General features: G+C 51.3%; 1 protein-coding gene across 9 annotated transcripts in view; it reads left to right on the forward strand.

Moving 5' to 3' along the window:
- The window catches only part of MLLT6 (MLLT6, PHD finger containing), a 74,277-nt gene that overhangs the window by 45,073 nt on the left and 3,884 nt on the right, over positions 1–25,320 (forward strand). For 5 of the 9 annotated variants that reach the window (XM_038385755.2, XM_038385754.2, XM_043503325.1 and 2 more), the window contains 11 exons: positions 1,942–2,116; positions 3,492–4,079; positions 7,484–7,668; positions 8,507–8,624; positions 13,191–13,257; positions 13,739–13,881; positions 14,344–14,532; positions 14,770–14,858; positions 15,409–15,767; positions 16,501–16,609; positions 23,874–24,254. In XM_038385755.2, coding sequence (XP_038241683.1) covers positions 1,942–2,116; positions 3,492–4,079; positions 7,484–7,668; positions 8,507–8,624; positions 13,191–13,257; positions 13,739–13,881; positions 14,344–14,532; positions 14,770–14,858; positions 15,409–15,767; positions 16,501–16,609; positions 23,874–24,254 — 2,403 coding nt within the window. The remainder of the gene's footprint in view (positions 1–1,941; positions 2,117–3,491; positions 4,080–7,483; positions 7,669–8,506; positions 8,625–13,190; positions 13,258–13,738; positions 13,882–14,343; positions 14,533–14,769; positions 14,859–15,408; positions 15,768–16,500; positions 16,610–23,873; positions 24,255–25,320) is intronic. The other 4 variants (XM_038385756.2, XM_043503326.1, XM_043503327.1 and 1 more) reach the window with 1 other exon arrangement.

The raw sequence follows: 25,320 nt of genomic DNA on the forward strand, positions 1-25,320 counted from the left end.
AGGGTTGAAAGCGCCACATCCCACTGCAGATGCCCTGAGAGATCCAGTTCCCGACCCACCTGACTTTCCTTTTGTTCAGCCCACTGCATTTCCTGGCCCATCCTTCCAAGCTCCCAGATTCCCTAGCATCTGTCTACTCTGTTTCATTCCACGTGGATGGGCACCTCTGGTTCTCTCTCTCTCTCTCTCTCTGTTTCTCTGGGGTTTGTCACTGAAGCGTAGAAAGCTGCCCTGCCAATTTAGCTTTGCAAAAACATTTTCCACAGTAGACAGTGGAAAGGCTCCCAGGTGATCTTCTAGGTTAGCCAGCCCGGCAGAACAGACATTTGGTAGCAACAAAATGCAATGGGGGAATGAAGGAAGCTGCATGAATGGATGCTTGGTGGATGAGCCACATGGGACTTGATATGCAGAGGTATCACATCACCGAGCAGGGATGCGATGGTCCCTCCCTGTGTAGGCCTGGCTTCATGTGGAATATTGCATTCAGTTCTGGGCACCTAGATAGCAAGAAAGCTATGGCTACCAGCTCAGAGAAGAGCGTGGGAAATGACTAAGGGACTGGGAAGACTGAAAGGGCTGAGGGGTTGATTTTGATTCTGTGGACTCCAGCTGGAGTTGGGTGCTTGCTCAGCATTTCTGAAAATTAAAGCCCCGAGCCTGGAATTTTCAAAGGTGTGTAAAGAAGTTAGATGACCAAATCCCGTTGGATTTCAATAGGTCCCTTTGAAATATCCCAGCCTAAATGCATGTGGCTCCACTAAGCAAGACCACAAGTCTCCCAGCATCCGAAGGGAAGAAGAGGCTATCTACAAGGGTACAAGGGAGCAGAGCTAGGACTAATGGGACATCCCCTTTTTTTAATATCAAACTTCCCGATAGCAAGGACTGTTAGACTGTGGAAGAGTCTGTCAAGGACAGTGGTGGGCAATCCGATGCTTGAGAATTTTTAATAGCAGCTTGGACAAAGCATTAGCAAACATGCAGTAGGGTACAGCCCTGCATTGGCTCCAAGGAGAAAATGCCCCAATAGATCCTTTCCATCTCTCCCATCTGTGGCTCTGAGTGGTCAGCTCCACAAATTGCAAATCAACACAAGCTCATTATCGCCCCAGAGGTTCTTATTGCTCTCATAATTTCTGCTCTGACTGGGGCACGTCGAGACAGCGCTGCTGAGTTCTGAGACGTGGCTATAACTGGGATTGAGGCAAAAGGCCTTAGGATGGTCTGAGCCTCTTGGAGTTGTAGAATAGATCCCTTTGGCTCTGGAAGATGCCCTGGCACCATTTACACACCAGCGTGGGTTTTGTAAGTCTAAGGGAGCCTTACCAAGGTTAAGGGAGTCCAGCTAAGAGCAGGGAGAATGCTGGCCAGTATTGTCTCATTGCTCCCTTATACTTCCCCATCTGTCTGTGTCCATCTCTCTCTTCTCTCACACTGTCGTTTTGTTCTGTGTTTGTACAAGGGGGTGCTGGTCCACGACAAGGATTAAAAAAATAAATAGCAATAATAAAATGTTACTATTATTATATGACTAATAACAATCACTCTTGCCACCTTACACATCACCTCTAAATTTGGCCTACAGAATGTGACCTGGAGGAAGTCACACAAGCCCAGATTTTCAAATGATCCCTAGCTTTGGCTGCCTCCAGTTTGGGGGCAGTGCCTGGTTTTCAGAGGGGGTTGTGCCCCCACAAGTCCAGCTGAATTCAGGAGGAGCTGCAAATATCCAGCGCCTCTGAAAATCAGGCCCTAGGACTCTCAAATCAGCTGATATGTGAGACTATTGCTCTTCTCCCTGGTGTTGCGTGGGGTGAGCTATGCTTGGACTATTCCTTTATTGGAATAAATTACATAAAATGGAAAACCAGTAAAGAGAGAGCCAGCTGCATGCACATTTGGACTGACTCTTGGCCCCTGTGTCTGTATGCTTGCCAGGGTTCCATCGGCCACCATGAAGGTAGCAAAGAGACCTCGGAGGTCAGCCGGTCAGAGGTAAAAGGCAAGAAGTCCTCGAGCCATGGCACCAGCCACAAGGGGAAAAAGACGGGAAGCGGGAAAAGCTCCACCAGCTTCACCTCAGCTCCCTCCAGCAGCACTTTCCAGCCTGCAGGTAAGGCTGTGTGGGGGTAAAGTTGGCAGGGAGAAAGGAGAACAGAGACCGAGTGGGGAGAGAGAGAGAAGATCATGCATCATGCTAGCAAAAGGAGCAAGGATCGCTCACAAGGCAAAGCAGGAGGGAACTGTATAAGTCCAGCACATAAAGTGTGGAGCGCGGTTACACTCATAGAGTTCTTGGTCCTCCAGTTACCAGAGTTAAAAGCAACAGCGAGTTAAAGAGTTAAAAGCAACAGCGAGTCAGACTCATCCCTGATGCAGCTCCACTGCTTCAGGGGAGCAATTTGTCCCCCTGGAGTTTCTTTTATTGGGGTAAATGAAATGAACATGGGCCGGCTTTTGAGCATCAGAACAGCCAGGTTGAGCAATGTGGCCGGGGGGGGGGGGCAGGAATTGAGGCCTTGAGGCAAGCATACAAACATTTATTCCTAGTGTTGTCTGAATACAAACTGAGAATCCCTATCCTTAGGCTTCCCAACACTCATTAAAATACCACCTCTGCCAGAAAACTCAGGGAGTGTGATCTAGCCAGGAGCTGAAAAGGAGTCAGGACACTTGAGCTCTAGTCTTGGCTTTGCCCAAGGTGACCTTGAGCAAGTTGCTCCCCCTCTCTCCCTGAGCCTCAGTTTTCCCCCATCTAGAATTATACTGACCCACCTTCTGGGGGAGTTAGAAAACTTCATTAATTACTGATTTGAAAAGCCCTTGAGGTCCCACCAGAGTTTTACTATTATTAATTCCATGTGAGGAGGGAATAATCAGGTCCAGATGTGGCCTGGAGTTGCCCTTTTGAATGGGCCTGTCTTCACTACAAGGAAAGGAAGGTCCATCTGTCAGAATAAAGGGAGGAGGAAAAGGAAATTTGCACAGAGGTAGCCTTTTGCAGCACCTGCCCTTCCCCTCTTGAGTCAGTGGTGTCCCCTCCTTAACTTTGAGGTGCGCCTGAACCAAAACTTGGCATCCAAACACCCCTGAGCCTTGGATCTGGATCTAAGCTCAGGAGGCTCCAGGCCAGCTCTGACCTCACCAGATCCATTGTAATAACCATACCTCCTTCTAGCGCCTTTCATCCCAAGGGATCCCAAACTAGGCTGGAGGAGCGGTCACCTCCCCACAGACAGTGCCTGCATGATGGGGGAGGAATTGGGGACAAACCCCTTACTCCTACAGAAGAGTGTAATGGGATCTTTACTGTTGTAATGAGCCTGCTAGCACACATCTCTGCTGGAGAGGACTGCTGTACTGTGTGTCCTATACCCTATACTGCTGATGGTGATCCTCCTTTAGCTCAGGCATCTGGGCTTTTGCAGCAGGAGGATTTGAGTTCTGAATTGCTGCTCCTACTCTTCATTCCTCTCTGCTCCCCCTAGGCACCTCGTGCAGCTCTCTGCAGGGTTCCCAGGATTTTGTGACATTCCCCAAGCTCGAGCAGGAGGAAGAGAAGTACCGGAAGCCCGTCTCCTCCTCCTCCTCCTCTTCCCACTGCTCCCCGCTATACGAAGGGCAGAAGGGGGACGTCTTCGAGCAGAAGGTCATATTCTCAGGCTTCGGCTCTGTCATGCGCTTCTCCACCTCGGCAGTGAACCAGCAGCGGGGACGTGTTGCCTCCCCTGTGGACTACAAGGCCTCGAACCCAGTCAGCGGCCCCTCGGGGGGAGGCGGCGGCACCAGCAGCAGCAGCCACAAGCGCATGCCCTCCCTCAGCATCGAGGACGGGGAGGTGCTGAAGGAGAAGAAGCACAAAGGCAGCAAGAAAAGCAAGCATGGGCCTGGCAGGCCCAAGGGGGGCAAGAACAAGGAGGTGCTGGGCACCCAGCTGGCTGGGTCCACGTCTACCTCCTCCTCCCCCTTCTCCGGGGGCTCCCTCGTCAGCTCCAGCATCGGCAACTCATCGCGATCCTTCAGCCACACCGGGACCCTGCCCAGCCTCAGCCTGGAATCCCCCCTGCTGGGCTCAGGTATGTTCCCCTCAGCACCCATCCCGGGGCACATGGCTCCCTTCAACCTACTTTCCCACTGTACAGCCGGCATGAGGCTCTCCTCCCAGGGCCCGCAAAGGTATTTCAGTGCCTGGCCCCCATTGAAATCAGTCAGAGTTAGGCCCCTAAATACCTTTTGAGATTTCAGGCATTGGCTGCTGTCAGAATCCCTCCTCGGTGAACAGAGGAGTCCAGCTCCAGGTTCTCCTCTCAGGGGCTCTGGTGTGAATCCATTCCAGATGTCCATAAAAATCCAGGTTTCAGAGTAGCAGCCGTGTTAATCCAGTTCAAGTTCTCCTTTCCAGCCCTCTTGCTCCATCCAGGCCAGTGCCCCAAATCCATTCCAAATGACCATAGAAATCCGGTTCATGTTTTTTTCCTCCTTTCTAAGGCCGGGTTCAGAATCTCTCCCAGGTGAGCACAGGATTCAATCCAATGTCAGGTTTCAGAGTAGCAGCCGTGTTAGTCTGTATTCGCAAAAAGAAAAGGAGTACCCGTGGCACCTTAGAGACTAACAAATTTATTAGAGCATAAGCTTTCGTGAGCTACAGCTCACTTCATCGGATGCAATGAAGTGAGCTGTAGCTCACGAAAGCTTATGCTCTAATAAATTTGTTAGTCTCTAAGGTGCCACGGGTACTCCTTTTCTTTTTGCGAATCCAATGTCAGGTTCATCTCCAGTCAGGAGCGTTGTCTTGCATCCATTCCAGAAGGCTGTAGAAATCCAGTTCAGCTTTTCCTCCCCCCACTGCTTTCCATCCAAGCTTGTGACCTGGTATCCGTTCCAGGTGAGCAGGAAGATCCGGGCCAAGTTTTCCTCCTTAAATCCAACCCAATGGGCATGTCATACCCACCTTTGCACAGGTGCCATCCGATTTAACCAAACTGGAGCTTATAAACAAAGGAGCGGATGGATCGGGAGGGGGCGGGATGGTCACTATCAAAACCAGACGTCGCTGAGTTCTAGGCCCCAGATTGAGGAGCGATAAACGGATCTTACGTTGTCCCCCTTTCTTAAGCAAAGCCACTTTTTAAACTAGCAAATGTCTGTTCTGCTTACGCCCAGGGTGAGTGAGTGCTAGACACTGAGGCCTGGTTTAACACACTTAAGGGGGGGGTGATTTTTTTTTTAATGGACCATGGGCTGGTGTACACTAGATCAACCCAGCTACGTTGCTCCGGAATGTGAAAAACCCCGCACACGGTGAGTGGTGTAGTTACACAGACCGAAGTCCCATGTAGACAGCGCTAGGTTGACAGGAGAGTTCTTCCATTGACCTGGCTACCACCTCTCAGGGCGATGGATTTACCACAGCGACAGTAGAACCCCTCCCGTCACTGTAGTAAGTATCTACACTGAAATGCTACAGCAGCCTGGATGCATTTATACTGATATAAAGGTTTGGCTTGTTCGCCTTCCCTTATGGGAATACTGGCATAAACACGCCTAACCAGTCTTTTCACTAACCAACATGACTAACCAGTCCCACTGAGCCCACACTAGGGGTAGAGTGGTATAGTTAAAATAGTGCAACTTTTATGTGTGGACAAAATCGGAGGCACCTTGCCCAACCCTACAACCCTCCTTGCCAGAATGGAGGGCAGCGGTGCCGAGCTGTGGCAGGAAAGGGTTAAGGCAAGGGAGCAGGAGGAGGGGCCTGGCACTTAAGCCTGCTTCTGAGACTTGACACTTCTGGCAGCTGAGTCAGTCTATTGTGGGTTGTTTGCAGATGCTCCTATTTAGGTCAAATTGGGGTGGGGGGGACTTTGTTCATGTGCCTGGGAGCAGTGGCCCATTCTGTCCCGGGCTGCCTGAGAGAGTTTGTGGTGAGGAGGTGAATTGGGGATGTAGTCCGGGGAGGAGCTCTTCGGAATTGATGCAACCTCCATAGTCATAATCTTGGGTGATATTTCTCCTCTTCCCCCATCCCCGGGGAACAATGAAGAGATGGTTCAGAGCTGGGGCTGCCAGGCTCCCTTCTCCCATTCGCTCATTCTCCGACCTCCTTCTCCTCCTCCTCCTGGAAGAAGATGTTGGCCAGGATCTGAGCCCTGGGGGCTGCTGGCTGCCGCAAAAGGAACCCCTCCCTTGACAGTCATTTCCTCACCTTCCTACCTCATTTATCCAGCCTCACCGCACCTTGCTGTCTGGGCGTCAACCGTGGCGCACGTCGGCTTCTCTCCATGGGAGTGCAGTCACATGTCAAGAGTAGGAGATAGGGAGTCTGGACTCCTGGGTTCTATTTGCTATCCCAGGCCTTTGGGCAAGATGCTTCATGCCTCGGTTTCTGTGTCTGTAGAATGGGAGCATCATGTGGCTGCAAAAGACTTTGGCATCCTCAGGTGGAAGGACTGAGCTTCACCACCATTTGCTGTGAAGGGACACCTGTGCTCATGGCAATCTGGGGCTGGAGATGCCAAGGCTGGCCTTATATGACCATGACCTAGAAGGTCTCCCCTCCCTTCCATTCTAGATAGTCCAAGGCAGTAAATGAGATGCTCAGTGCACCTGGACTCAGGAAGCAGGGGGCGCTCTAGGGCCTCAATTTTCGACTGTCCACTCTTTACTGGATGCCTCAGGTTTTGGGGAGCCCAACTGGAGACACCTCTAGCCTGGTTTTCAGGGGGCGCTGCACCCTCAGAGTTCCAGATGAATCCACAAGCGCCGAGGTTGCTTGGCCCCCTTTGAAAAATCACATTTCAGGGAGGTCCTCAAAATGGAGGCACCCAAAATCAGTGGACACACAAAAACTTTAGGCCCCAATGAAAAAGGGGTTCCAAGTTTTGCTTATTCCCCCACTTGATTTGGGGCAGGAAGGATTCTAATCTAAGCTGCCTACAATAACCTACCAGCCCCCTGACTGTCTTTCTTCAGGTGGGTGCAGTCATAGATCACTGCGTTGGGAGAACTTAGTCTATTTAGCTCATCAAAAGGAAGATCAAAGGGTGACTTGATTATGGTGTATACCTTCCTTCCTAGGGAGAAATGACCGGGTATTAAAAGGATCTTTAATCTAGGGGAGAAAGTCCGAATGAGAACAAATGGCTGGAAGTGAAAGCCAGAGAAATTCGAAGTAGAAACAAGGCGCAAATTTTTCACATTGTGGGTGATTGACTATCGGAACAAATGCCCAAGGGAAGTGGTGGGTTCTCCATCTCTTGATGGCTTCAGAGCAGGACCGGGTGCCTCTCTGCAAGATGCTTTAGCTCAGCACAAGTTATGGGGCTCAGTACAGGGCAAACTGGGGGAAGTTCTCTGGCCTGTGCTAGGCAGGAGGTCAGATTAGAAGGTGAGGTGGTTTCTTCTGGCCTTAATCCCCATGCAGCTCTGAATGCTGAGCAGGGAATTCTTACTGCTCTATCCCCTTCTGTTTTCCATGCAGGGATCTACACCAGTAACAAGGACCCCATTTCCCACGGGGGCGGAGTGCTCCGGGCTGTGTGCAGCACCCCCCTCTCCTCCAGCCTCCTCGCACATCAAGGCACCTCCTCGCTCCCACAGCTCAACCGCTCCCCTTTTGCTAGCACCATCCCGGCCTCCTCCTCTTCCACAGTGTCCACCACCCAGGTAAGAGTGCTGGGACGGGAGCATGTGGCTGGGGAGGGAGGGCGGAGTTATAATTCAGGAGGCGATTTGGACTGATCCAGTAACCTAGCAGTGCAATGCAGCCTGACGGGGCCGGGGGGGTGTTCCCCATTTAGGAACAGTACTGAGGAAGGACCTCTGTTGCTCCACAACCAGAGGGGCAGGAGCATGCAGGAGATCTCACTTCCTGCACCGCTGCTCCCTGAGCTCCGTCTTGCCAGCACCCACTGACTCAGGGATTTAGTTCAGTGGAGCGCTGCTGGTGGCCTTCCTCCTCCTCCTTCACAGACCTCCCGGGATCAGAAGAAGGATGATCCCCTGGTTAGGAGGCTAGCCTGGCGCTTGGGAGCCCCAGTGCTCTGCCAGGCTCCCTGTGTGACTTTGGTTAACTCCCTTAGCCGCTCAGTGCCTCAGTTTCCCCATCTGTAAAATGTGGCTAATAGCCCTGCGCTGCCTGAGGATAAAAATGTTAGTTCATGGTACTACAGATGCTATGGTCATGGGGACCATATAAGTACCTAAGACAAAGAGCAAGTCTTAGCCAGGAATGCTGTCTGATGTGTTAACCAAAGGGATTGCTTCTCTAAGTTCAGAAACCAACCCGTTGTTCAGCTGCTCATCTGAACCGCTTGGATTGGGAAGATCAATCAAGAGCGGGCTCTCTTGTGAAACTCCCAGTGCTCCCTGACTTTCTTTTTTAATACTTTCCCTGTTGGCTGGGACCCATTTGGAAGTTCAGAGGAGGCGTGCGAATGCAGCATCGGGTTCCCCAGGCTGTTCAGCCAGCTTCCTGTCTCTCTTGCTAATGTCCCACCTGCAGGTGTTCTCGCTGGCAGGACCCACCTTTAGTCTCCCTGCCTCGCACATTTTTGGAAGCCCACTGACCTCTGGCCTGTCTATGAACCCTCTCTTGGACCAGTCTGAAAGCAGCCGGGCAGGTACGTGAATCGGAAGGTGTGTGCATTCAAAACTCAGAAAGAGTCTCCCCGGAAGAATTGAGACAACCAGACCCACAGTTTGAGCTCCACTTCCTGCTGTCTCTCCACCCCAAGAACTTGAAGGCCGAGGGGGTGTGCTGGGAAGTATGAACTGTTGAGATCAGTGGCGTCTTTGTCAGCTCATGTTATGTCTGCATTAGCAGAGCACTTGGCTGGGAAGCTAGCAAGCCAGGGGGGTTAGTCCCGTGATGAGAGCACACATGCTGGATTGTCCGTGGGAGACTGTCTCTGGGTGTGTATTAGAATGGTGCAAAAATGTGACCATTCTGAGATTTCATTATTTTACACACTTGAGCTGCGCAAACGTAGTGAACATTTTTTTGGAAAAGTTGGCACAAAGTTTTGCACTACAAATGCTCAGCTTTTGTTTTGGGGTGATTTCGTACCTCTTCGACTCTGGTTTCACCATGAAATGCAACAAAACCAGCTATGTTCACACTGAAAATATTCTGGCACTGAATTGACTTTGGAATGGTTCATTTTCCCCCTGCAAAACCAGCTCATTTGCTTTGGAAAAGGGCCTTGCTCATGAGGGGGAAACCTCCTGCATTGCAGTGAATGTTTCTAATCAAGCGGGCCAATTGTTTAGTTTGCAACAAAATGCACAAAAAAGGCCCTGCACACTCCTGATTTCCAGCATTTTGCCTTTGGTTGTTGTGACTATCTTATTTCTCATGCTCTTCTGGGCCAGAATTTTCAGGAGCTCAGTATGGTTGGATGCTGACCTCTTGGGAAAATCTAGCAGTAAGTGTCACAGTGGGGAGTTGCTGGGGTCTGAGCCCCATTGCCAATGCTGATCCCTTGAAAATCTGGCCCTGAGCACTTTTGAAAATTGGGCCTCTCGTATGTGCAGGACATCAGTTTGTCTGTGTGCGCGCGCATGCCTGCATGAGGAGCACGTACGAACGTTTACTCCTGTGTTTCCATACTTGTAAGCCCATGGAGAAGGTATATCATATATGTGCATGCCATGGGGTAGGGGTAGAGGCGGGGGCTGTCCATGTGCCTTGGGAGCTGTTTGTCTGTCCTGGAGCTGGGGTGGAGCTGGGGTGAAATTTCCAGCTCATGTGGTCACACTAGTTCTCATACCCACACTATTTCTGATTGAAAATAGCCATGTAGCCGCAACTGCATGGGCAGTGAGATGGGCTAGCTACCCATGTGCCATCCCATCTGAAACCTAAGTACATACTTGGGGCAGCTAACCCTAATGCTGCTATTTTTAGCATGCTAGCACAGGTATGTCTACCTGGGCTGGAAATTACCCCTCTGGCTCCACAGCTGAATGTACCCTGATTGTATGAAGAGTGTCACAACGGAGCTGATGTTAACTCAAGAGTTAAAGGCCCCAATGCAACAACCCTTCCTCCTGCGAAGCGCCTGTCTAGAGTTGGTATGGGAGAAAAGGATGGTTCAGGAAGGTGTGTTTCCTCTTAACATGATGGGGGATGAAGGAAGCAGCACATCCGCTCCCTTCTGCCATTCCTTGGCCAGGTGGGGAAGGATGAAGGAGAAAAGTTCACTTGCAGGGATGGTCTTGTGGCTGGGACTCGGGAGACCTGGACAAGTCACTTAGGGCTAGATTTTGAAAACAGCTTGGTCCTCCGATATCCTGAGTTCTGTTTAAAATCTACTCTTAATGTCAACTTCCGACATTGCTCTTCTTGCTTCATCAGGATCTTTGCACAATCCCAGAGCTGTTTCATCAGCCGCAGAGCCCTAAAACCTTCCTCTTAGAGCAGCTGTCACAGGGGACCTCTTGCTTGAAGTGAGCTGTAGCTCACGAAAGCTTATGCTCTAATAAATTTGTTAGTCTCTAAGGTGCCACAAGTACTCCTTTTCTTTTTGCGAATACAGACTAACACGGCTGCTACTCTGAAACTTGACACCTTTTGTGATCTCTTTGTCCCCATCTCCTCCTGATCTATCTTAGGCATTTGTTTGTTGTATTTGAGCACCTGGGAATTGTTCATCTATTTATCCTGTGAGGTAGGGCAGTGCTACTAGCCTCCTCTTACAGCTGGGGCACCAAGGCACGGAGACACTAAATCATTTGTGAAGTCACGCAAGAGGCTTTTAGCAGAGGAGGGAATTGAACCCAGGTCTCTGGCTAGCACCCTGACCACCGGGCCACCCTTCTTCCTGATGCTGCATTCTGGGGATGAGTGAGACCCAACTGCCGCCTTCTGCTGCAGCTGTTCCCGAACCCCCTCTTCAGTCTTGCAGCCAGGGGCCCCTCTCTGGTAGCTCGAATGTCTTTATGTCCTAGAGTGACCTTCAGAAAATGGCTACTTCTCCCCAAAGAGGAGGAGCCAGTTGAATTTGACTGACAGTCAAAGACTCCTATCAGGACGGGAAGGTGGGACTGCCATTCTACCTTCTGTTCCAGGTGGGGCCTCTTGAAGGGGACTCCACAGGGCTGCTGCCTGCCAGCTTGGGGCATCACACCATCAATCACGACGCCCCTGCCACCCTGCAGTGCTTCCCACAGGAAAGTCCCGGATCCTTGCATGTAATAAACACTCCTGCGATGAGGAGGAGAGGCAAGGAGACCAGCTGGCACAAGCTGGCGCTCACAGCATCTGATACATAGCAGAGTGATGGGGGACATATGCTGGCTGAGTGGCAGACATGGGGGTGGGGAAGAGAAAGCGCCTGGCTAATGATCATGCTCTGCTTTTTTATTTGGAAATATCGGGGGGGCTGGAGACACCACACACACACACAGCCTAGAATTTTCAAACACACTTAGTATCCACAGATTCTCCAAGGAGCCCAGTGGGTTGCGTGCGGAGCTGTCGTGAAAATCTGGCCATTTATTATGTGTGTAAAGGGGAGCTGGGTCCTTTGGAAATCTGGCCCTGGCCTTTGTAAGACTCAGCCCGGAGTGGGTAAAGAATTCTGAGTGTGTTGTGCTACAGCAGCACCTGTCCGAGCTCTGTCTGTCATGGCGGTTGCACACAATTAATTAATTCTCACAAGCCTTGTGGGGGGGGAAACTATCACCCCCCATTTTACAGATCAAGGTTGTTGGCTGTTCCCAGGCAAGCCACCAGCAGAGCTGGGAATGGAACCCAGGAATCCTGACTCTCAGAGCTGTCAGTTCTAGGCCACGCGTCCCTCCCAAAAAGGTTGAGGTTTAAAGAGATGGTGTGGTCTCTGAGTTACTACAGAAAGTTCTTTCCCAGGTGTCTGGCTAGTGGGTCTTGCCCACATGCTCAAGGACTAACTGATCACCATATTTGCAGTCGGGAAGGAATTTCCCCCTGGTTAGATAGGTAGAGACCCTGGGGAGGGTTTTCCCCTTCCTCTGCAGTGTGGGGCTTGGGTCACTTGTAGGTTTAAACTAGTGTAAATGGCGGATTCTCTGTAACTTGACATCTTTAAATCATGATTTGAGGACTTCAGTAACTCAGCCAGAGGTCAGGGGTCTAGTACAGAAGCAGGTGGGTGAAGGTCTGTGACCTGCGATGTGCAGGAGGTCAGACTAGATGATCGCAATGGTCCCTTCTGCCCTTAAAGTCTATGAGACTGTTGAAGAGAGACCTTAGCAACCAAGGCAGTAGATTGTAAGGGGCGGCCATTTGCTCTCTGTTTGGACAGCGCCTAGCACATTGGGATACCTGATACTGGTTGGGCCATGAGGGCCTTGCTGGCTTATCATAGTAAATAATAATAACAGTCTGCCCCAGAACAGATGCTACGATCCATGCTGGCTGGATCCATCCTGTCTAGTCTATCTAGGCTCTTCTCTGTTATATCTGAGCATCATGCCATCTGGCTCTGCTCACACCTGTTCATAGATTCATAGATACTAAGGTCAGAAGGGACCATTCTGATCATCTAGTCCGACCTCCTGCACAACGCAGGCCACAGAATCTCACCCATCCACTCCTATGAAAAACCTCACCTCTGTTCCTAGGGAGGGGTCGTGCTCCTGGGCAGTGACCTTTGGGGTATAATGCACAATGCTTCGTCCAGCTCAGAAAGGGGGTGGCTCCATCTTAGAATATGTCCGAGAGCCCCGTCTCTCCTAGGTACTTATAACATCTGAGCACATCACAATCTCCAAATGTATTTACCCTCCCAACCCCCCCTCGGGGGAGGGGGTGGGGGGGCAGGGCAGGACTATTCTCCCCATTGTACAGATGGGAAACTGAGACTTGGGCAACGTCACATGGCGAGTCGGGGGCCCCGCAGCTCTCTGACCTCCCAGGCCAGCTCCCTAACCGGTCTCCTTTCTCTCAGCTCCCTGAACTGCCCCACCCCCCTTTCCCCACCCAGAGGAGTGAAGGGGGGCCGTGATTCCGGGGGCACCTGGCCTGCCAGACCACGAGACAGGCGTGCCCAGGGAAGCTGACGGGGCTGTTATGTAAGGACAGTGGGGAGGAACTGCTCTGTGCTGCCACCTAATGGAGGCTGTGGCTCTAGCAGCCCTTTGGCCCAGGCTAATAGTCGCTAGAGGCGGAAGGGAAATGCTTTATCTGCCTCTGTTTCCCTTCCCAGAGCCTGACCTGGAAGACTGCAGTTTTGGCTGCCGAGGGACCTCCCCTCAGGAAAGCCTCTCCTCCATGTGAGTGCCTTTCGGCTGTCCTCCGACACGGGGGGTGGGGCTCGCCACCTGGGTGTAGGGTGAGCTATAGGTAATACCAGCGGGTAAGGAGAAACTGAGGAACATGGTGAGGGGAAGGGAGGCAGCCGCTTCCCAGTGTGGAGCGGAAGTGGGGAGGGCTAGGAAGGAGTGGAGCAGTGCAGAGACATCCCCTCCCAGTGTGGGGCAGAAGGGCTTGGGAAGGGGGATGTGAGAGGGGCAGAGACCGGCCCTCCCAGCGTGGGGCTGGTAAGAGGGATGCAGAGACAGTCGCTTCCAGTGCAGGGCAGGGGAGAGGGGCTTGGGTGCGGAGGGAGGTGCAGAGGCAGACTTTCCCAGTGTGGGGCAGAGGGTCTCCGGATTGGGGGGAGGTGCAGAGACAGCCCCTCCCAGTGTGGACTAGAGAGGGGTGAAGGATCCGAGTCCATCTTCTGACAGCTCTTCTCCTGGGGCCACTCCCCAGGTCCCCCATCAGCAGCCTCCCCACCCTCTTCGACCAGACCGTGTCCTGTAGCAGCAGTGGGCAACTGGAGAACGTCCCGCAGGCCACCCCCAACATCGAGCAGCTTCTGGAGAAGCAAGGCAACGGGGAAGCCGGTGTAAATAGTGAGTTGGGAGGGGAGAGGGCTGGGGGACCCCTATGGGGCTGGGTCCCCCAGGGACCTGCCACCAGCTTCATGGCCAGCTGTGCCTGGCACAGGGGTGGGTTTCTTCCCCTTTGTTTGGGGGTAAGAATGGGGGAGGCCGCAGACAGGGGGGCTTGGCAGGGTGGGTAGAGAGGTGCTGAGACAGCCCCTCCTGGTATGGGGCAGGAGCTGGGGAGTGAGGAGTGCAGACACAGCCCCTCCCCTCCCGGGAGGGGAGCTCCGTGCTAACCCGTGCCGAAGCGGAAAGGACGGGGGGACTGGTACGCCCCTGTCCCTGCACAGTAGATGCTCTAACTGTGTCACCCCCACATGCCCCCTCTTCTCCTTCCCACCCCTCCTCCCTTCCCTTCCCTCTTCCACTGCCGCCCTCCTCTCTCTGCCCCCCCGCCCCGTCCCCCTTCCCCCCTTTCGTTTCCCGCAGTTGTAGAAATGCTCAAGGCCCTGCACTCCCTGCAGAAGGAGAACCAGCGGCTGCAGGAGCAGATCATGACCCTGACGGCTAAGAAGGAGCGGCTGCAGCTCCTCAACGTCCAGCTCTCTGTCCCCTTCCCAGTGGTGACCACCAGCAACGGCCCTTCCAGCCACGCCCAGTACATCCTGCCTGCCAATGGTGAGGGGCCGCCTCGCCCTGGCGACTGGGGGGAGACCCCTGCGCCCATTCGTAACAGTCCCGCCACCCCGGGAGCCTGCCACACAGGGGCTCTCTGGGCTGGGGGGAGGAGGTTTGAGGGATTTTATCATGGTGCAGAAAACCACGCTGGGTCCAGCCATTGGCTGCACCTGCTGTCCCTCTGTGTCACCATGGTGATGCTGGGCTCCACCCCTGACTCCCTCTTCTCTCCTGCAGTGTGCAACAGCGACTCCCTGAGCATCAACAAGAGCTCCCCCTGCAAGAACAGCTTTGGGATGGAGAACTCCCTCTCCACCTCCTCCGAGGTACTGTGGCCGCCGAGACCCTGCAGTGGGGCCCAGGGCCTCCCCCATACGGTATCGCTGCTCCCCAGCAGCAGCTCACAGGGATGGCCAGACCCCCTGGACTGAACGGGAGGGTCCGGCAGGGTGAAACCAGCCCCTACCCGCCGCCCTAGGTGTTCTGTGATCTAAGGGGCTGGCTTTCTGCAGATGGAGTCAAGGAAGTCAAGGCCAGGACGGGGCAACAGAGGGCTCCTTAAGCTTTGCCGGCTCATCTCCGTGGTGCATCCACCCCCACCCAGGGCGTAGAGGGCCGTGGTAGTGCATATGTGCTAGGTGCTGTATAAAGGAAGTGAGAATGCTAGCGATTTACTCTGCATGCCTAGAGATCGGGCATTTGGGTGTCAGCTTCCAGCTAGGCATGTGAGAGCCTGGCAGCCTCACCCCACACGCAGCATTCCTGCCCCTGGCTGGGCACGCACCCCAGCTGCAGTGGCAGGGGCTGAGCGGCCAATTAACAGCACCCGAGGTTCAGTTCTCACCCTCTCTCTGTTTCTCTGCTTCTCCCTCCCAGGATCCACACTCAGGCTGCCCCAGCAGAAGCAGCTCGTCCCTCTCCTTCCACAGCACCCCACCTCCTCTGCCGCTGCTGCAACAGAGCCCCACCTCGCTGCCCCTTCCTGGGATGCAGCAGCAGGTCAACGGCCTGGCCAGGGTGACGGCCAGCTCGCTGGGGGGAAGTGCGGCAGCCAGTCACGGCCTGCCCACGGGGCCCGGGGTCGATGGCCTTCTGGGGAACCTAGCGGGAGGCCAGCAGGTGCCCATCAATGGGATGCTGGGGAATCTGAACGGCACTCCGGCCACCCAGCCACAGAACCCTCTGACGCAGGCGAGCGGGCCGCCCGCCCTGCAGCTCTCCACCAGCCTGAGCAGGTGAGAGGGGCCCCCCAGGTATCCCGAGGGGGGAGCTGCACAGTCATCCCTGCATCTCCGACCCCCCCCCCCCCCGCACAGCCGCTGTCTCCCTGTGGGGCTACGACCCCCGGCCCTTCGTTTCCTCTTTCCTCCAGAACTGCAGCCTTGTGTCAGGCTAGTTGTCTCTGTGTAAACGAACACAGGCATGCTTCCAAAATTAGGCGTGGTCACGGCAAACTAAACATGTACATCCCAGACCACACAAACCCCTATGTGTGCATTAACTCCCCAAAGCATGCCCCAAGCAAGATGTGACAATGCATCCCAGCACAGGTATGACAGTTATTGCTTGTGTGAGGCACTGTGCTTAATGACGTGTGCACCTAGTGAGAGAGACAGTCCCTGCCCTGAGGAACTTGCAATAGAAACAGATGAAAGGGGGGAGGAGAAACTGAGGCACAGAGCAGGCAGGTGACTTGCCCAAGGTCACACAAGTGGTCAGTGGCAGAGCTAGTGTCCTGCCCACTGGACCGTACTGTCTCTCATAGAGGCAGCTTAGTTTGACCCATAAGGGAAGCTCAGCTTAAATGATTTCAGCCATGTATCCTTACCGAGGAGCCTGGCTCATAGTCTGTGGCAGGGCTTCCCCTCTGAGACTGCCGCTCTCCTCGGGGCTGGGCTTGGTGGGGGGGGGGTGCGGAAATACCCCTGCAGGGCAGCAGGCTAAGCCAATACCCTGTCTTCCCTGCAGCGTGCCAGGCCTGAGCCCCCTGACGGAGCAGCAGCGGCACGTTCTGCACCACCATGAACACCAGCTGCAGCAATTGCAGCAGCTCCTGACGTCCCAGCCGCTTAATCCGGTAAGTGTCCCTGTGCCGGGTTTCTGCCCCCTCCGGCAAGGGCCTGGCCTGAAGTTTGGACTGGGGAAGATTTAGTCCAGTGAAGAGAGACTGACCAAGACCTGATGCATCCGTTGCTTATGTTTGCTAAATACCTTGTCTACATGCACAGGTTGCCCCACTTTAACTGTGGGCTTATCTACACGTCCTTAAACTGGGACCAACACTGCAGAGATCGGCCCTAAAATTAGTTCTTAAACCAGTGCAACCCCTGTGTGGACACGCTCATTTTGGCTTACTTTTGGGTTAGTTTAAACTGATTTCCAGTCGCACACAAAGTTCCACCACTTTCAGTAACTCGGTTTACATTCACACCTTAGTTAAACTGGAGCCAGTTAGGCAATGTTTGTGTAATGCACACACCTCCTGGGTGTGGTGCTCTGTCCCCTCTAGTGGCACCGAGACCACATAGAGATTAATGAGTCTGCTACAGCCTTAGCTAAGGGCCACGTGGCTTTTAGCTCATGCAGTAGAGGCTCATGCACTAAGCTTCAGAGGTCCCAGATTCAATCCCGCCTGCTGACAACCACGGTCTGTCGGTGTTACATTTGCCCTGCAGTTTGAGCTCTGATTGCCACTCGGGTAGGCAGACCCACACAAGCACGGTTGAAAATAGCAGTGTAGACGCAACTGTGTGGATTTCAGCGGATGTTGTGGAAGCCAAACCAGAGCCCAGGTGCGTGCTTGCATTGCTAGCTGGTGCCACCACATCTACACTGCTATTTGGAGCAGTGACAATCACTCAGGTACAGGTCACTCGAGCATGTCTACCTTTGCTGCAGTCACGGCTCGGATTGTAGTGTAGATGTGCCCTCTGTGTGCTGATCAGCTCCCAGGGAACCGTCAGCAGGAACATGAGCACATCCATGTGCCGTGAACGGAAAAGCAATGCAGCTCACACAGACTTGGCAGTTCGTGGGTGGGCAGAACCAGTGCAATTTACACGCCAAGCCTGGAAAGTTGGTGAAGCGGGAAAGGCAGTGCCTAACAAGGGCCTGATACTCCTCTCACTTAAACCAGTTGAAGTCCACTGACTTCACTGGGGAATTGCTCTGAATTACACTGGTGTAAATGAGATCTGGCCTTGTGGGGGAAAGAGGGGAGACTGTTTATCTTACAATCTTGTCTCATTTGTTTTGCCGTGCATTGCATCAATTTGGCATCCAGGAGTGTGCAAAAAGGAGCGTGAATTGCATGGCCTCCCTATTTTCACCTGTTTCTCTGGCCAGCTGGTGTGTAACTTACAGCCTCGTTCATGTCACTGCTGAGCTGGGCCCCACATTTTACTGGCACTCATATAAACAACAAACAAACCTATCCTTGTGTGCTGGAAATAATTGATCTGGTTCCTATTTCATGTACACTCATGAAACTTCAGTAGAGTTAATCCTGGGTTAAACCAATGTAACAATCAGGCTCCGTGAGTGTGTAAAATATCTTGGGCCAGATCCCCAGTTGGTGTAAATCAGTATAATTCCATTTAAGTCAATGGAGCTATGCAGCTTTACATCAGCCTAGAATCTCACCCATTAGGTGTCAGTCTTACATTATACACGCAGATTTCCAGGTTAAACTATTTATAATCAGAACAATGTTTTTCAAGGGGATTCTCTTCTACAGTAGCTGATGTCACCATGTCATCCCCTTGCTCCCTTTGTGTGTGGGAACTAGTAGTTAGCTTCACAGGTGTATTCTGTTGGTCAATGGTTTCCATGGAAGCTAAAGTGGTTTAATTTGATTGAAACACATCTCTGCCAGCTCCAGGTCCCTTCCATCCTCCCAGGCTTCAGCTCACCTGGAGTAATTAATTCCACCAGAGGAGATTAAATATAACAAGGTCGGTTTCAGCAGAGGGAGGGGAATTGAAAGCCAGTCTGAGAATTCATAGCAATTAATTCCACAAGCTGCTGGACATCAGATAGATTGAAAGGGGGCTGGATACATTTGTGGGCCAACATGTTTGTTGGGATCCTAAAATAGGGGTCATCCAATCTCATGCTTCAGGGTGCCTGGTGATGACTGAAGAAGTCAGGAAGGATACCAAGCACACTGCAATCCCAGGACCATATCTACTCTAGGAAAATGGATTATGTTAGAAAACATGATCACGAACTCAAGATGTTAAACACGACTTAGCCACCCAGTGTGGACAGGGATATGTTGTGCTTAAAAATGTGCCAGCTGGTTGTGATCAACCTAGTGGGTACAACATAACACTGCAAGACGAGGGAAGAGCCATGGGATAAGAGCTAAGAGGGGCAGAGGGGCATGCAAGTCCACCTGCTGTGTTAGTGAATCGGGTGTGAGTCTGTTTCTCTGCATCCATGCAGGTACATGCATGCAAACCTCCCACATAGATTCATAGATTCATAGATACTAAGGTCAGAAGGGACCATTCTGATCATCTAGTCCGACCTCCTGCACAGCGCAGGCCACAGAATCTCACCCACCCACTCCTATGAAAAACCTCACCCATGTCTGAGCTATTGAAGTCCTTAAATCATGGTTCAAAGACTTCAAGGAGCAGAGAAGCCTCCCTCCAGTCAACCATGCCCCATGCTACAGAGGAAGGCGAAAAACCTCCAGGGCCTCTCCAATCTGCCCTGGAGGAAAATTCCTTCCCGACCCCAAATATGGCAATCAGCTAAACCCTGAGCATATGGGCAAGATTCACCAGCCAGATACCCAGGAAAGAATTTTCTATAGTAACTCAGATCCCATCCATCTAATATCCCATCTGAGGGGATTTGGCCTATTTACCCTGAATATTTAAAGATCAATTACTTACCAAAATCCCATTATCCCATCATACCATCTCCTCCATAAACTTATCGAGTAGAATCTTAAAGCCAGATAGATCTTTTGCCCCCACTGCTTCTCTTGGGAGGCTATTCCAAAACTTCACTCCTCTGATGGTTAAAAACCTTCGTCTGATTTCAAGTCTAAACTTCCTGGTGGCCAGTTTATACCCATTTGTTCTTGTGTCCACATTGGTGCTGAGCTTAAATAATTCCTCTCCCTCTCCTGTATTTATCCCTCTGATATATTTATAGAGAGCAATCATATCTCCCCTCAACCTTCTTTTAGTTAGGCTAAACAAGCCAAGCTCTTTAAGTCTCCTTTCATAAGACAAGTTTTCCATTCCTCGGATTATCCTAGTAGCCCTTCTCTGTACCTGCTCCAGTTAGAATTCATCCTTTTTAAACATGGGAGACCAGAACTGCACACAGTATTCTAGGTGAGGTCTCACCAGTGCCTTGTATAACGGTACTAAAACCTCCTTATCCCTACTGGAAATGCCTCTCCTGATGCATCCCAAAACCGCATTAGCTTTTTTCACAGCCATATCACATTGGCAGCTCATAGTCATCCTATGATCAACCAATACTCCAAGGTCCTTCTCCTCTTCCGTTACTTCTAATTGATGCGTCCCCAACTTATAGCTAAAATTCTTGTTATTAATCCCTAAATGCATAACCTTACACTTCTCACTATTAAATTTCATCCTATTACTATTACTCCAGTTTACAAGGTCATCCAGATCCTCCTGTATAATATCCCAATCCTTCTCCGAATTGGCAATACCTCCCAGCTTTGTATCATCTGCAAACTTTATTAGCACACTCCCACTTTTTGTGCCAAGGTCAGTAATAAAAAGATTAAATAAGATTGGTCCCAAAACCGATCCCTGAGGAACTCCACTGGTAACCTCCCTCCAACCTGACAGTTCGCCTTTCAGTAGGACCCGTTGCAGTCTCCCCTTTAACCAATTCCTTATCCACCTTTTGATGTTCATATTGATCCCATCTTCTCCAATTTAACTAATAATTCCCCATGTGGCACGGTATCAAATGCCTTACTGAAATCTAGGTAAATTAGATCCACTGCATTTCCTTTATCTAAAAGATCTGTTACTTTTTCAAAAAAGGAGATTAGGTTGGTTTGGCACGATCTACCTTTTGTAAAACCATGTTGTATTTTGTCCCATTTACCATTGACTTCAATGTCCTTAACTAATTTCTCCTTCAAAATTTTTTCCAGGACCTTGCATACTACAGATGTCAAACTAATTGGCCTGTAGTTACCCGGATCACTTTTTTTCCTTTCTTAAAAATAGGAACTATATTAGCAATTCTCCAATCATTCGGTACTATTCCTGAGTTTACAGATTCATTAAAAATTCTTGCTAATGGGCTTGCAATTTCAGGTGCCAATTCCTTTAATATTCTTGGATGAAGATTATCTGGGCCCCCTGATTTAGTCCCATTAAGCTGTTTCAGTTTCGCTTCTACCTCTGATATGGTAATATCTACCTCTATATCCTCCTTCCCATTTGTCATGCTACCATTATCCCCAAGATCCTCTTTAGCCTTATTAAAGACTGAGGCAAAGTATTTGTTTAGATATTGGGCCATGCCTAGATTATCTTTAACCTCCGCTCCATCCTCAGTGTTAAGCGGCCCCACTTCTTCCTTTTTAGTTTTCTTCTTATTTATATGGCTATAGAACCTTTTACTATTGGTTTTAATTCCCTTTGCAAGGTCCAACTCTACTCGACTTTTAGCCTCTCTCACTTGATCCCTACATCTTCTGACCTCAATTAGGTAGCTTTCCTTGCTGATCCCTCCCATCTTCCACTCCCTGTATGCTTTCTGCTTCTTCTTAATCACCTCTCTAAGATGCTTGCTCATCCAGCTTGGTCTACAACTCCTTCCTATGAATTTTTTCCCCTTTCTTGGGATACAGGCTTCCGATAGCTTCTGCAGTTTTGATTTAAAGTAATCCCAGGCCTCCTCTACCTTTAGATCCATAAGTTCTTCAGTCCAATCCACTTCCCTAACTAATTTCCTTAATTTCTGAAAGTCAGCTCTTTTGAAATCAAAAACCCTAGTTGCAGATTTATTTTTGTTAATCCTTCCATTTAGTTTGAACTGAATTAGCTCATGATCACTTGAGCCAAGATTGTCCCCTACAACCATTTCTTCTATGAGGTCCTCGCTACTCACCAAAATTAAATCTAAAATGGCATCCCCTCTAGTCGGTTCAGCAACTACTTGATGAAGGAATCCATCAGCTATCGCATCTAGGAAAATCTGAGCCCTATTATTATTACTAGCATTGGTCCTCCAGTCTATATCTGGGAAGTTAAAGTCTCCCATGATCACGCAGTTTCCATTAGTATTTACTTTATTAAAGACATTAAAAAGGGCTGTATCCATATCCAAATTAGATCCCGGAGGTCTATAGCACACCCCAAGCACTATCGTAGGAGAGGCTTTACTAGTTTTCTTCCCCAATGTAATTTTTGCCCAGACAGACTCTGTCTTATCCATTGCATCGCTTCTTATTTCTTTACATTCTACCTCATCATTGATATACAATGCTACTCTACCCCCTTTACCTTTGTTTCTGTCTTTCCTAAACAGCACATATCCTTCAATACCTGTAGTCCAGTCATGACTACTATTCCACCATGTTTCCATTATCCCTATAATATCTGGTTTCACTTCCTGCACCAGTAGCTCTAGTTCCTCCATTTTGTTACCTAGACTCCTCGCATTGGTGTACAAACATCTTAATTTTTGCTGTTTGGCCTCGCTCACATTTTGTACCCTATTAGGCACAGTCATTCTACATCCAGTATAACCTATTAGACTAGTATCCACACCGCCCTCACTCCTTATATACATTCTCCTACCCACGGCTGTATCCATTCTTACTTCATCTTCTTCCCTCTCAATGCTAAAATCTGGCGTAGAGATTTTCTGGACATCTCCCATCCATCTCCCCCCAATTCCTAGTTTAAAGCTCTCTTTATCAGTTGTGCCAGCCTCGATCCTAGAAGTCTATTTCCTTCCCTACTGAGATGAAGTCCATCCCGAGAGAACTGACCTCTGTCCATGAATGCCTCCCAGTGGTCATACATCCCAAAGCCCTCCTTATAGCACCACTGCCTAAGCCATCTGTTGACAGTCATAATCTTGTCAGACCTTTGTTGCCCTTCTCTAGGAACAGGAAGGATCCCGCTAAAGATCACCTGAGCCTCAATTTCCTTAAGCGTCTTCCCCAGCCTAGCATAGTCTCCCTTAATACTTTCCAGTGAGAATCTAGCCGTATCATTTGTTCCCACATGAAGGATAATTAGGGGATTCTTTCCCGCTCCCTTTAGGATCCTTTTCAACCTCAGGTCTACATCCCGTATCTTAGCACCCGGAAGACAGCACACCCTTCTATTCTCAGGATCAGCTCTAGTTACAGGCCTGTCTATTCTTCTCAATAAAGAGTCCCTGATCACATAGACCTGCCTTTTCCTGGTGACAGTGCTATTCTCCAGTGTCTCCCCTGTTCTCTCTGGCTGCAAGTTCTTTCCATTCCTATTTTCCCTTACAATCTTCTTCAACCCATCCTGTATCCTCCTGGGGCTCATATTTGGTGTAGTCTCCCTTGACTCTTCCCCTTTTTCTATAGGGCTAGCCTCTCTTCTCTTCTTCCTTACCCTTCCACCTTCAGCGACTACCTGCTGAGCCCCTTCTTCATTTTCCAACTCTGCAAACCTGTTCCTAAGCTCTATTTCTCCTTCACTAGCCCGTCTTTTTCTCTGCCTGGTTCTTTTAGTCACATGTTTCCACTGACCACTTTCCTCATCCAGTCTCTCCTCAAAATTCCCCAGCCCTGCTTCCATCTGTGAGTCTGAGCTTTTCCCTTCAGATACCTCATATCTTTGCTCCATCATCTGCTCAAACCCCTTCCTAAACTCAACCAGACTTTCCACCTGCATCTCCAAACCTCGGATCTTTTCCTCCATCAGCTCTATCAGACGACATTTCATGCAGAAAAAACTCTTACCGGTTCCCCCCTCCAGGATCATGTACATACCACAGCTTCCACATCCAGTCATCCTCAATGTGTCTTTCACTACAGGAGTCACTCCCACAGCTGCCTCTGTATCTGTCATCTCCTTCCCACCTAAATCCTGTTAATCTGGGAAACACAAGCCACACCAAAAAGACCACACACCCCCCAGCAAAAGCAAACCCCAAACAAGCACCACAAGCCAAACTCCCTTTTCAAACTCCCCTGTTTAGAGCTCTGTTTGCTAGCTCCTGTGCCGCTGCAGCTGTCTGTGCCGCTGCCTGACTGGCTGGCTACCTTTATAGGGCCCCATGCTTTATAGGGCACATGCTCTGTCCCCTTATCCAGCCTGACTCTCTCTCCCCGTCTCCAGGAGCAGCAGGCCTTGGTGTTTCAGATGATGCAGCAAATCCAACAGAAGAGGGAGTTGCAGCGGCTTCAGATGACGGGCACCTCCCAGCTGCCCATGACCAATCTGCTGACGGCCACCTCCACGTCCCTCCTTCACTCGAGCGCCACTGCCCTGATGACCTCCGCCGCCCCGCCCCCTCCCAGCGGCAGCTCCCTCCTGGCGTCCATGTCCCCCCAGCAGCTCAACCCCGGCAACAGCCTGATGGGGACCTCGACAGCCCCGCCCCTGAGTGCTCCGGGGAATAGTTTGATGGCTTCAGGGTCGGGAGTCCCACCGGTCCTTTCCACACAAACCAACCCCTTCCTCAACCTGCAGGGGGACAGCAGTGCCCAGAAAGGAACGGTGCGTAAATTAGGAGTATTATGGTAACACCCAGGGTGCTAGGTCTGTACAGATGTGTAGTAAGAGACAAGTCCCTGCCCCAATGAGCTTGCAGTCTAATTGGGGAAACTGAGGCAGAGAGAGAGGCAGCGCCTTGCCCAGGATTAGAGAATGCATCCATGGCAGAGCGTGCCCTACCCACGAGACTAGGCTGCCTCTCTGGCTCATCCGCCTCCCTCATTAGCCAGCCAGGTGGGCCTGATCCTACCTCCATTGGCATCAGTGGGGTCAAGACAGGGCGCTGGGGTGAGCAAAGGTGCACCCACAGATGCCCACCTGTGCACATGCCAGGCCAGCTGCAGAAGCAGGCATGGCAGCACCTGGATTTGCTCATGACTAAGGCTGCGAGTCTGTCATGGAAGTCACGGATTCAGTGACTTTCCGTGACCTCTGCGACTTCTGTGTGGGGTGTGTGGGAGTAGGCTCAGGGCTAGGGGCAGGGGGTTGGGATTGGGGGTGGGCACTTACCTCGGGGTGCGGTGCTCCCCGGCTCCCACTGGCATGGTCCTGCAGCTCCTCACATATAGAGCCGGGTCGGGAGCCCCTGCCTGCCCCGCCAACCCTCCCCCTCCCAACACCAGGGGGGTCCTGGGCCACCTCCTCCAGCACCCGCGGCACCCCCCGACTAACCCCCCAGAGCACCCACGGCCACCCCTCCCAAGTTTTAGTTAAAGGTATATAGTAAAAGTAATAGACAGGTCACAGGCCATGAATTTTTGTTTACTGTCCATGACCTGTCCATGACTTTCACTAAAAATACCTGTGACTTAAACGTAGCCTTACTCATGACATCTCGATGGGGCAATGCCCCTTCCCAGGCAGAGGTGGATGATGATTTTGTGGGGCCCTGGGCCAGAGCAAGTGGGGGCCCCTCCCCACCCCTTCCGCCCAAAGTCTCCCCCCTCATCCCCCCCGGGCATTCCTGCTAGGGGGCAGGGCCTGAGGGCTTGCCCTCCTCCGCCTGCCCGGGAGGAGCAGATCAGGGTGCAGGGTCACCCAATTGGCTGGGGCACCTGGGCGCCCCATT

This window comes from Dermochelys coriacea, chromosome 27 (assembly GCF_009764565.3).
Source record: "Dermochelys coriacea isolate rDerCor1 chromosome 27, rDerCor1.pri.v4, whole genome shotgun sequence".
NCBI classification, from domain to species: domain Eukaryota; kingdom Metazoa; phylum Chordata; order Testudines; family Dermochelyidae; genus Dermochelys; species Dermochelys coriacea.